Source organism: Trypanosoma cruzi, genomic scaffold (assembly GCF_000209065.1).
Source record: "Trypanosoma cruzi strain CL Brener 1047053517109 genomic scaffold, whole genome shotgun sequence".
NCBI lineage: Eukaryota > Euglenozoa > Kinetoplastea > Trypanosomatida > Trypanosomatidae > Trypanosoma > Trypanosoma cruzi.
Genome location: NW_001849476.1, coordinates 57576 through 69775, shown reverse-complemented (window position 1 = coordinate 69775; position 12200 = coordinate 57576). Strand labels below are relative to the sequence as shown.

The following is a 12200-nucleotide window of genomic DNA, read 5'->3' as shown; positions in this document are numbered from 1 at the left end:
AAAAAAAAGAAAAAAGGAAGAGAGGGGGCTTAGCAGGCAAGGTAAAAAGCTTCGTGACTAATTCCTTTTCTTCTTACCCACTTTTTTTTTTTTTTTTTTTGTTTCATCCTTCAGTCATTCATTCATTTGTATCATTTTTTCTCTTTGAGTACTTTGGTCCTTCAACCTTCTTGTTTGCATATGTTTTTGAAATTTTTTATTTTTATTTTTTATTTTATATATATTTTTTTTGTCTGGCGAGACCTTTCATGTGTCGGGGTCAAACGTCTCCGTCGTTTGTTTTGTCTCGTGCTCTTGTGCGGCAATGTACCACACCAAGTAGTCGCGAACCGCCACAATGACTGCACCAGCCGCGACTGTCAAGAGCTGCACCACGCCTGAAAACACCTCGGGATCTCCCGCTACGCTTCGGAGCTCGTCACGTTGCGTGGCCGCTAGCGAGGATGTCATGTCATCCGTCTGGTGCACAACAGTCCTTATCCAATGCGCCACCACCGAGGAGAGCTCCTGGTACATGCCCACGTTGCAGCTGCGTATATGCTGCTGCTCCAGTGGGCTCGGGCGCTGCATGGCCGCGGTTTCCGCGGCGCCTTCAACCATCTTTTGTGCCTCCCGCATGCTGAGTGTCAGTTTCTGCACCGTTGCCGTGATTCGCAGGATTTCCACAAAAACATCGCGGAGTTCGGGGATGTCCACCCATAGCGCAAGTGTAAGAAAAGCGTTCAGTCCTCCCCGGATTGCAGCATGGGGAAGAAGCGCGCTGCTTTTGCATATAGACGGCGCATCGCGTCCTTTTTGAGTTGCCCTTGTCATAAATTTCTCCATCTCCGCGACGTTGTTCACACGCCACAGGATAGAAAAGAATATACCCGTGGTCTCCAGCACCAATTCCTTCAGAAGCTTGTGATCCGCCGGCGGAGGTGCCCAGACCACCGCATCAAACAGCTTCTCCTCTTCTTGCTGCTGCTGCTGCTGCTGGGAATGGTGCGGTGTCGGATCACCATTCTTCGCCCTAAAGACCTGTGGGGGAAAAGCACCCAGCACTTTTGGCAGCGGCGACAGCAGCAGCGCCATCAGAGAACAGTATTCGACCAGTTGCTCATCGGTTGCCACCTCTCCAAAGGGCGAAGACCAACTGCTACGCATCGTTCGGGCAATTTCTTCCGGCTCCACGTTGGCTTCCGTTTTCCCCGTGCCGCTAAGCGTGGCACTTCTTCGGCTTCCCGTCACTTCATACGCTTCTGCGGTCCATAACGCTTGAATGGCGTCCGCGCCTTTCCGCATGTACTCTGAAAGGGCAGCCGACTTTTCTTCCTTCACCCACCGGCGCCCGGCGTGATCGGCGCCGTCAGGAACAATGAACCGCACGGGAACACGCAACGCAAAAAGAAGAAGGCTTACACATTCCGCGATGGTGTTGCTGCTGCTGCTGCTAATGCTAATAATACTGCTACTACTACTGCCAGTCTTACTGCCGCATGAGTCTCTGCCGTCAATGGTTTGGCGCGTGACGCAGAGCAATGCACAATGCATAAGGAAACGGACGGCGGTTGCACGAAACTGAAAGGCAGAGCGCGGAGAGACAACGAGAGGAACAAGGCAGTGTTTCATGACGATTGCCGCGACAGAATCCAAGTACTCCAACGGAACCTCCGTGAGAAACTCCTGAGACATGAAGCTCAGCACAAGGGGTAGTGTGGCACGGAATGAGGTCGGCGAACACCTGCGCATGTTGAAGGGCGTCTTCAGGCTAAAAAGGGCATGGGCCACAAAACTTGAGTCCGCCATGGGCGACGTGTTCTCCGGTGTCGCGTGGCCTAATGATGCCTTCAACACGGCGTCGGAAAGGTGCACGGCGAGATGCTGCAGCTGCGATGGTCCCAGTTGCACCACCAGTGCACGCAGAGCGGTGATGACGTCCGTCCGCGTCTGTTGCACGTGGCAGCAGAGAAGTAAGCTCATGCGCTCCAAAGCGTGAAGAACGAGCACGTCTGGCTTTTGCCGCACATTCTCAATAAGGCGCTGCAAAAGAAATTTGCTAGATTCCCTGACAGGATCAAATTCCGCCACGTCGGCCGCATCCAGGAGTGGCAATTCATCTTCGGGAGAAACCGTCTCCTCCTGACTCAGAGCGCTCGTGCAGATGGTGGAAAACTGCGCCAAACACGACTGCGCACTATCCACGTCGCTGCACATGCCCCCAATGTACGCCACATTCATAAGAAGCAGCAGCGGAACACTTCGGACCTTCTTCTGCAGATGAATGCCAATGGTCGTACCTCCCGTGCCACAACAGAGATCAACAAGCTTTCGAAGGATGTGCACAGCGAGGCTGCATGTCTCTGTTCCCAGACTGTCCTTTTCCGAAAGGGCCCGTGCGACGGGCTGCAGCAGTTGCGCCCATATCAGTGCCATGATAAAAAGTGTGTGCGAAGGAAACCCCATGGCCCTCTTTTTCTTTGATCCCACCTTGTGAAGCGTCCGAGCAACGAGTTCCTTCACACCCTGCAGCACGTGCATACGCACTTCTGCCGAGGCTCCATACCGGTCATAACAAGTCTGAAAAAATGTAAAACATTTAATGAGTTCCGAGTGACGCTCAACACCTTCAAGCTTCGTTTCACAGATACACGAGCCCCACATGGTGTTGAGGATATCCACGACAAATTCCACCACAAGATGCATGTATCCATCCCCATTTCCATTCCGTGCCTCTACGATATCGACAAGCGTCGGAACAATGAAGTTACTGAAGTCACGTACATTGATGAAGTTCGTCACAACCGCACCTTGCTCTTGTTCGTGTGAGATAAGCGAGTATCCAAGAAATCGCCGCAGCACATAAAATGCCGCAGAGAGAGTCTCTCCATCGACACTTGTATCCTGCAGTACCGTCGAAATACCCTGCAACACTTCTCGCACAGCGTTCTTGCAGACACTCGTTACAGCTGGGGTTGCCTTTTTACCGTCATTCTCGCAGGATTCACGTGTAAACTCCTCCACGCGACCAAACACGGATTCAGACTCGACAACCATTGTCTGCTGCTGCTGCTGCTGCTGCTTGCGTATGGCAACGAGCAATTCCACCACTGGCACCCAGCACGGCGCAGAAAAAGAAACACTGTAAGGCGATGAGGCCACTTCAAGGATACTTTTGTGGCACACATCACGCATAGGCTCAAAAGTAGCCATGCGCAACAGCGCCAGCTGTGACACCCCACACTCCGTCTGCAGGCCAAATGCGGTTGCCACAAGAAAACTGCTGCGGAGGCCCATCACGCAGAGAGTCAGGGCCTCCTCTGGCACTTTTGCGCCATGCCCAGCCACACCGAATACCGCACACAATGAAGGCCATGTGCTGAAAAACAAATCCCGCGTGACACAACACCAGTCTCTTAATTTCATCTCCTCCAATTGGGTTTGTATAATATTACTATGGCGGTAAACCAGCTCGCGTGTTTCACTCAAGAGACGCTGCCGCACCACACCAAATGCCAATTCACGGCGCTCTTCACTTGAAAAAAAGATGGAATCCATTTTCCGCGGGAAAGGCACGCTTGCGTAGCGCACACCGCTACTCATTCCCGCAGACCAGAATCCCTTCATGCTGGAGAGTGAGTGCAGATGAATTTCGTTAAATATATTCTTTGCAAAGCGTTCTGGAAAGTCCTTGCCCTCATTGCAGCCCCTCAGCTGTGCACAAAAGCTGGAATCCGTCATTTTCGTCGATGCAGCATGTGGGTTGTGAAGATTGGTGTTTAGCATAATGATCGCCACGCCCATAATAAAACATGCGTTTTCGGATTCAAACGGAAACGTCTCAATATCTATACCATCAACCGAGTTTGCCTTAAAGTACGCACTGCAAAAGAACTCAATGAGCCGCTCAATGCGTTGTCCTTCCTTGGGCAACTGCACTACGCTGAACAATTTCCTCAATCCCTCCACGAGACTCCTGCCAGCGATGGGCAGTGCTTCCATGAAGACCCGACAGACCTGCAATGGAAACACGGCTGGATGCGAGAGGAATTCCGCAACCGATTCAGGATTTAAAGAGGGCGTCTCCATAAGGAATTGCACTATGCGACGCACCTTTTCCTCTATCGCTGGGGATGCCGGTAATGGTATGTGCTGATGTGCCCAATTTTTTCCCGCCAAATTCATATGCCCGCCTGGATTCATTTCGTCATCCGTGACTCCAAACAACTTTTTTATCCCTTTTAGGGGAGAACTGTTGATGATGTCGACGGCACGTTGTTCCTCCATTTTGTCGTCGCGATTTCTCAGCATTGGGTAGGATTTTCCTCCGACGGCGTCACCATCGCGGGGGATGTGCACGGCGAGCAGTTCCACCGCCAACGAAAGGCCCTGGAGAGCAAGAAACGGCAAACTCTTCCGCGGTGCTGTGATCTCCTGGCTATCATTTTTCACCTCCTTCTCGTCGGCAAAATCCTCCGGGGCGGCGCAGCGCACCGTCTTTGAGAGCGTCGCGACAGCCTGCTGCACGACATTCAGCTGGTGCCACTGCACGTTAAGGTCGAAATGTCGATAGAGACGCAGCAAGAGCGATGGCTCATCGGGGACGCTTGTGGGTTTAAAGAAAGTGCTGATCACATGTCGAAGAAGTGATCGTCTCATCACGGGCGGGGTGCTTTCCGATTCCAGGAGCCCAAAGACCCCGCTCGTGTACACAAATCCTACTTCAGAGCCAAGAGACTCGGGGCACCCCACAACAATCCGTTGAAGTGTCTCCAGGCCTGCCTCAAGCACCACCGGTTGCAGCGACACAAGGCAGTTCAGAATGCCTTCCGTAATGCGCTTCCTCCACGCAGAACACCCAAGCAGGTGCCGAAACTCCTCCATTTCCCTTTCGGCTAATTGCACAATCGTGTCGTTTAGGACACGTACTGCCAAAAGTTGTCCTTCATTCTGATCCCCGCAATGCTGTGCGACGCAAGCGGTGTATTCAGGCGAAAATACCACTGGAAACACGGAGTCCATGACAAAACAAACGAATTGGTAATAAAATGTGTGTGTGGCCTCAATACCGTCCAGTTCAGGTAACGACCCCGACAGCGAGAAGACGGTCTTGGGTGATCGCCCCGAGGCAAAATCTCCTTCTCTTTCCTTCGCGAGATTATCCTCCGATGACGACTGCTGTCTCCGTCGCCTCAGCAACAATGCTGGTGTCACCCACTGTGCCAAAGTAAATAAATTTGCGCACACATCATTCTTGAGGACTTGTTGCTCCTGAGAGGACACGGTGTTTTTGAATGAGACAACGGACATCAAGTATCGCACAGTGGGACGGACAATGCCCATGAGGTGCTCGATACTAATGAGCAAAGAGGGCCCCAGAAGAAGTTGCAATTCTTTTGCCCTCGTTTTAGCGCTTTGCCGCACCCTTGACGCATCTAGAAGAAGTGCATCACGGTCTTTTGCATCGATCCCCATCGTACGCAGACGGCGCAGTTCCCCACGCAGGGCCCGATACACAAAGAGAGTGACACACTGACGTAGCTGCTTCAGAATATCCACGCAAACCTGTGCTGCAAACCGCATAGAAAGTACGTCGCAATGAGCCGTCAAAAGCTCTAGGCACTTCATCACCGCATTGGTGGAAACACGAATATCACGTGCCAAAGGAACAAAAAATGATGCACTTGGAAGCCCATTATCCTCTCCATTGGTGGCCATCGTCGATTCTGCAACGTGATGCATTTCACCGTAGACTTGACATAAAACTTGTTGAAGGGAACAAGTAATGATGGAAAAGCAGCGCACAATAACGAGACGCGCCGCATTGCGTCCTATACTGCGTAGCTTCACGAGTTCTTGAAGACCACTGGGGAAAAACATGCTAAGAAATTCCGCAAAATCCTCCAAGTTTCGCAACTCAAAATCACTGGAAAAAGCAGAAAAACTACTGGCTGAACCGCGAAACGCCGCATTGCTCACGCTGTTACCCATGCCCACTGTGGAGCATGAGAGCTCATCTCCATGCGGCGTTTGAGCAGTGGGGGGTGCCGTGGTCAGTGGCGACGGCGAGGCTTCCACTGTCGGATTTAATGGGCTTCTGGGAGTCCCATTTTTTTTGTTATCGTCCACCCCCCCGTTTGTGTCGACGGGGCCTCCCTCCTGCAGCTGCTCTTGGTTGTGCGATAGTTCGATGGAGGCTTCAAGGTTTGGGTTACAAATGGAAGTGCCTGGTGTTCCCACCTCGTCCACCTCCCTGACCCACTCCTCGATGCCCACCTGCAGTTCCTGCAGCTTGCCTCGCTGATTCCCCTGCAGTATTTTTTGGGCTTGCGTAAGAAGAGCCCGCAGCTGCACCAAAAACGCGGTGCGGTTTTCCAAATCCGCCGCAAGCTTTTGCGAGAAACGCTGCATGAAGACAAACAAATAAACAAAAAGTTCCTCGCACCTCTAAAAAAAAAAAAAAAATGAAAAAAAGAAAAAAAGAAAAAAAAAGACTAGAGGCAAAAAACAAAATAAAATTAAAAACTCGTGCATGTTTTTTCATTGGTAGAGAAACAGACAAACATAAAGAGAGAAAAAGAAAGAGAGCGAGCGAGCGAGCGGGAGCGATCTGTACACGACGGCATAACTCCAGCAGACACACGGAAAGAAAAGAGGGGAGGGAAACAACAAAAAACGGAAAGCAGGAGGTAAATAGAGAATACATGCAACACAAAGGTAAAATGCCCAACTAATGAGACAACACTTCACCAACGCACTCGAAAAAACGCACGGGGAGGTTCTTCTTTTTTCGTGGGTCTCCGCGGTAACTGTAGTGGTAGCTGAGCTTCTGCCGCATCACGGAAATAAACTCATCAAACTCCAAAACGCCATCTGCATTACGGTCAAAAAGGGCCATGATAAGGTCCAACTCCGCATCGGCAAAAGGTGGCAGACCCGCGGCCCTTATTGCGCGGTTGAAGTCCTTTCTCCGCAAAGGGAGCCCTGAGGAGGTGAACAGTTCCACGGCCTCTGATAATGCATCGGCATATTGCATGACACGATGAAAGCCGATCCACATCTCAAGCGTAATGGTCTCTCCACTCCCCCGTAACTTTCGTATGTTATCTACAATGTGGAAGGGAAGGTGGCGCCCAATCATGTGGTTTGCGATGAGTTTTCCGAATTGCTCGGCAGTAATGCGGTCGTTGTGGTCCGTGTCAATTTGACGGAACTCGGCTGTCCATACCTCCTCGTTGAGGGCATCGACCGTCTCTGCAATCTGGCTAAATGAGCAGCGGCTTTGTCCATCGTCACCAAAGAGTCGTCTCACAATACCGTTCTTTTGACCACGCGTCAACAGCTGTGCCTCGTTCATGTCGCGGCCCAACCCACGCAACACCCCAGCAAACTCGTCCAGGCTTAAACTACCGACACGGTCCTTGTCCAGCACAAAAAACAGCACCCGTAAATCTTCTCTTTTGGCTGTCAACAGCAGCATGAGAAAGGAGAACTCAGTCAGGCTAAGGTACGTTTTGCCATCGGCGTCCAGCTCTGTGAAGAGTCGCGTCATGCTTTCCACCACCGAAGGGTCCAGGGGGTCATTGTCTTTTGACGCCAACAGCGCACGCACAAAGTCCTCCACCGTCATGTACTTTGACCGACTCCCATGCTTACGGTAACTCGCGTAGTGCTTGAATCGGGTGGTGACGTCGCGCAGATAATACGGGATGAGATACTCGGGCGTGTCAAGGGTGCGGCAAAACGCCACGGAGGCGCCAAGCGTGGTGGCAGCAAACCACCCTGCGGAGAGCGTCAACGCGGCCCTCGTCGCCGCGTAGACAAAACGCCACTGGCACGCGGCCCAAACAAGTGAATGTCGCCTCCACCACTCCCCCCGGTGACGCACGGAATAATGCCGAGAAAATCCCTGCGGGTGAATGAACCGCAGCGCCCAAATCGGAGTAGGCATGCGGCGCCACGCAATGGAATTCCGGATCCTAAACACGGCAGCACCTCGAAGGAGAAACCCAAACAAAACAAAACAAACAAACAAAGTGTAAAAGCAACATGAAAAACAACAAGCAGTGAAAAAAAAAAAAAAACAAAAAACAACAACGACCCCCAAATCAAATGAAACCACACACACACATATGCGGCACACAAGAACCATCAGATATTTCTTCTCCCCCTTTTTTCCTATTTTAATTACTGCTCATTAACGGCCGCCTCCGGGCACAACACACTTACCACAGCCGACGCTTCGCCGCTCACATTAAAGTACCGCGCCACGCTTATAACGTCTTTGGGCTCAACACTCAATAAAGCGTCCCGCAACGCCTGCTTCTGTGTTGGATGCACGTCATGTAGAAAGTAGGATTCACCGTAGCTGTCAGCAGAATATGGCGCGTCAATGCTCGCAAAGATGCGAAGTTTCGCCTCGTCGACCCTCACTTGCGTAACATTGTCCGCACTTCCAAGCCAATCCGCAGCCTCCTGGAAGACGCGGATTGTTTGCTCCGGCGTCGGGTCGCGGTAGCTGGACATGGTAATGCCACCCACCTCCCCTCTAAGGGTGGCATCCGCACCTGAGCCGTAGGCCCCACCTTCTTCGCGAATGCGGCGGTGCAGGTACTCATTTCCGAGCAACTGGCACGCCACCCGTAACGGTGCCTGCTGCGGGTGATGCCAGTCCAACTCGTTTGCAGCAGCAAAACCAACGTAGGACGTATCGATGGGCAGAGGCTTGCGGATCTGCGTTGCGCCGATAGATCGCTCTAGTACCTGTAAAGAGTTTCGTACTGAGACTGACGCACTTGAAGAAACAGAAGGAAAACCCTGCAAGAAGGCCGCCAGCATCGTTTCCACCTCCTTTCGGTGCTCCTCTTCGCATGTTGCCCAAAAGGTGCCATGACGGACGTTTGACGCCAGGGATTGGGCAAACACTTCGTGGGAGTTTAAAATATTCACAATGACGTTGCGCACAGTTGCTTCATCGCTGTTTTGAAGCTTCTCCAGCAAGAGAGAAGAATGAGTTGACTGCGTGAGGCCGGACCATTCTTCCTTCACGGCTCCGCAGCGCGTCAAGCGCGAGACCGCCAGTGTTGTGGCAACACGGTGACCGTAATGCTGCAGGCGTTGAATGACTTTGGAGCAACGTGCTTTGGTGAGAGACAGGACGCGACCACACACATCATCGTCTTTGGAAGAGGTGCGTGGCTCAAGGAGTATCACTTTCAAAAGCTCCAAGGCTTCCCGCAGCTTCTCCTTTGTCGTGTAGAATCCGAGGGTGGTGCCAAGAATGTACTCAGACTTTTGTCGATAGGACTGGTTAATTATCGGGGAAAAGGTAAAACCGCTGCACACAAGTTCTGTGGCAATGTCGAGTTCCTTGAAGGAGTAACTTCCCGCACCCAGGTTTCCAAGAAGAGAGTGCCACAAGGGAACATCTGCCAGGTTTTCAACGGAACCGCTGCCTTGGATAGATGACATCAATGACGAGCAAAAAGGCACGAGTCCATGCACATACACCAATCCGTTTGTCGGATTTAAAATGGTGTAAAGAGATGCAAGATCACCGCGGTTTGCCTGTTGCGGGGTGGGCTCCAAAAATGACTGACGTGGAATGTCCTTCACGGTGAGACCAGGGAGAATATCACCATTTTGTGGTGCACGAACACGCTCAAGCCAACTTGCCGTTTCTGCCTCAATCTCCTCCTTTCGAGCATCCGGGACACCCTCATTTAGCTTCTCCTCCATACACCGCAGTGAATCACGGAGAGAGTCCAAAAACTCCTTCTTCGCCGAGACCGACACCAATGCGCAATGGGGATTCTTCAGAAGGTTCCTCGAGATGCGTGGGAGAAGTGGTGCCACCTGTTGTTCCCCCAGTCGCCGCAGGTGTGGCAACCAATCAATGAAGTCCAGCGGATTATTTGCGGCGCGGCACAGGCCCATTGAGCAAAGCCCCGTGCAAAGACTCACTCCATAGTCCGCAGCACGGTGGCGTTGCTGCAGTTCCTCTTGGAAGATAACGGACTGCACTCGGCGCTGATCAAAGCCCTCCTTCTCCACCTTTTGTAGAGTTGACATAACGGCGTTTAATACTTCCTCTTCCGCGTTTGGTCGAGCCTCGTCCACGCCTTCGACGCCGTACGACACAAACGGTGAAGAGAGATAAGAGGAGTACCCTCGCATCGGTGCGTAGTGACTACCAATCTGTGACTCCAAAAGTGCCTGATAAAGCGGGGAACTGGGACCACTTGAGAGCAATGAATCCAACACGCTCAAATCCACCATATCCTCCAACCGATTGTCTTCCTGCTGCACTCCAAAAGAAACCGAAATACGCTTCTGACGCTGCGGATTGCCCATCGAGTTGAGGGGGCCCTGCAGTGATATCTTCTTCATCTGATGGAAGCGTTGTTCAGGGGCCAGAGTGGGTACGGTTACCACCCCGCCCTTGGAGAAGGAAGAGAAGTATTTGTTAAGGATCTCCATCCAATTCTCCGGGTTCTGCGCCCCGTATGTGAGGGTGATGCTGTTGCTGGGGTGGTAGTGCTTCCCGTGAAATGCCACAAGTTCTTCGTGGGTAAGCTGTAACACATCCGGTGGGTATCCGCCGGAGATGTGTTCGTAGTGCGTTCCTGGAAGCATGAGCCTCATGAGTGAATGTGCGTAGTGCTGCGACGGCTCCGACACCACCCCTCGCATCTCGTTAAACACGACTCCGTTGTACACCAACCGCTTCCCCATTCCCTCTCCGGCCGTCTCAACCTCCACACGGTGACCCTCCTGTTTAAAATCCTCTTCACGCAAAAGTGGATAAAAAACGGCGTCAAGGTACACATCCAGTAGGTTGCAGAAGTCCTGCTGGTTAGTTGTGGCAAATGGATACAGAGTGTAATCGGCACCTGTCATGGCATTCATAAATGTACTCAAAGAGCGGCGCATCATCATAAAAAAGGGATCCCGCACAGGGTATTTTTTACTGCCGCACAGCACCGTGTGCTCCAACACGTGGGAAGCCCCTTTATTATTTTCGGCTGGAGTGCGAAACCCAATGCAAAAGGTGCAGTTCCGGTCGTCTGTGTCGATATGATAATAAACCGCCTCCGTCGCGTCATGCCGCCACTCGTAGGCAACCAGGTTGAGCTCATCAATACGACGCGTATCTTTATGTGTGAAGCCGTGCTTTTTTTCCGTGTTCAACAGCGGCCTTTTTCCCGCATGCAAGGGCGCGGCAACCGCCGCACAACGACACAGAATGCTGCGGCAAAGCATACGTCCTCCCCTTCCTATTCGTTTCCTTCAAGCAATGCAACTTCTACAAGAAAGGCAACCAGGCAAGAAAGAGAGAGGAAAAAAAAAAAATAAATGGAAAAGACACTTCGGGGAATGTTCGCCGCCGTGAGTGCATGCGTGACAACAAAAACAACAACAACAAAAAAACACTCCTTCCGGATGAAGCAAATGAAAAGGCACGTCAGCAGCGCGGTAGACACGATAAGGTAAAAAAAAAAAAAAAAAACAGGCAAACACGCAGATATATATATATATGAAGAGAGAGAGAGAGAGAAGGAAAGAAAGACATGCGCCATTAAAGACTTTTAACTCTTCGTTTTACCAACAAAAAAAAAAAAAAAGGAGAAAAAAAAAAGGAAAATTCTTTTTTCGTTTCCCTTCCCTTTTCTCTTCTCATTCCACCACAACCACCACCACCTCTTCCTCCCTTGCCACACCAAATTATATATATTTATTTATATATATATATTTCAATGGATGAGCAGCTGAAAAATTCATATTACCTTTTTTTTTTATTCGTTTTTCTTTTGTTCCTTCTTTTTTCTTTTGTTTTTTTCCACCTCGTCTGCTTGGATTTTATCATTTTTTTTTTTTCTTCTTCTTCTCCTCGTCTCTTTCTTTATTGCAGGTCTTCTTCTTCTTCTTCTTTGTGCCCCAATTGTCCGCACTTCTGCCACAACCCTGCGGGTAGCCCCAATAGCGATATCAGAAACCATGTAAGGGGGGAAAGGAGGAAGGGAGGGAGGAGCAGAGTGGAAAAGAAATATACTCTATCGACGTTCAGTTTCCTTTACTACTCGTTCAGCATTTGCATGCGTACATTTATGCATGAGATAGTCATCGCCCGGATTGGCTGTTTATATAAAAATATATTTTGCTCTCTTTTCGTTTCCAACGTGCTTGTCCTCTTTCTTTCCTTTTTTTCTTCCTTTTTACCC

At 50.9% G+C, this 12200-nt stretch overlaps 3 protein-coding genes across 3 annotated transcripts, besides 15 other annotated features; all 3 read right to left on the bottom strand.

The window, feature by feature from the left end:
* Positions 1–6444: a sequence feature (areas merged during assembly that could not be assigned to a particular haplotype. This can correspond to areas where the two haplotypes were merged or to regions with more than two copies in the genome that were merged during assembly.).
* Positions 194–228: a microsatellite.
* On the bottom strand, positions 247–6390 carry Tc00.1047053511391.220 (hypothetical protein, conserved; the record flags this gene model as incomplete). The annotated part of the gene is made up of 1 exon (XM_812826.1): positions 247–6390. The coding sequence occupies one exon, from the start codon at positions 6388–6390 to the stop codon at positions 247–249; it is 6144 nt and encodes a 2047-aa protein (XP_817919.1).
* Positions 959–978: a microsatellite.
* Positions 1413–1478: a microsatellite.
* Positions 3040–3062: a microsatellite.
* Positions 6429–6471: a microsatellite.
* Positions 6445–9027: a sequence feature (areas merged during assembly that could not be assigned to a particular haplotype. This can correspond to areas where the two haplotypes were merged or to regions with more than two copies in the genome that were merged during assembly.).
* On the bottom strand, positions 6710–7930 carry Tc00.1047053511391.210 (hypothetical protein, conserved; the record flags this gene model as incomplete). Its single annotated transcript, XM_812825.1, has 1 exon — positions 6710–7930. The coding sequence occupies one exon, from the start codon at positions 7928–7930 to the stop codon at positions 6710–6712; it is 1221 nt and encodes a 406-aa protein (XP_817918.1).
* Positions 7985–8076: a sequence feature (T-rich).
* On the bottom strand, positions 8167–11241 carry Tc00.1047053511391.200 (pitrilysin-like metalloprotease, putative; the record flags this gene model as incomplete). Its single annotated transcript, XM_812824.1, has 1 exon — positions 8167–11241. One exon carries the CDS (start codon positions 11239–11241, stop codon positions 8167–8169), a length of 3075 nt encoding a protein of 1024 aa, XP_817917.1.
* Positions 9028–11581: a sequence feature (areas merged during assembly that could not be assigned to a particular haplotype. This can correspond to areas where the two haplotypes were merged or to regions with more than two copies in the genome that were merged during assembly.).
* Positions 11520–11548: a microsatellite.
* Positions 11582–12200: part of a sequence feature (areas merged during assembly that could not be assigned to a particular haplotype. This can correspond to areas where the two haplotypes were merged or to regions with more than two copies in the genome that were merged during assembly.) that runs on past the window's edge.
* Positions 11589–11623: a microsatellite.
* Positions 11701–11733: a sequence feature (AT_rich).
* Positions 11767–11818: a sequence feature (A-rich).
* Positions 11846–11910: a sequence feature (GA-rich).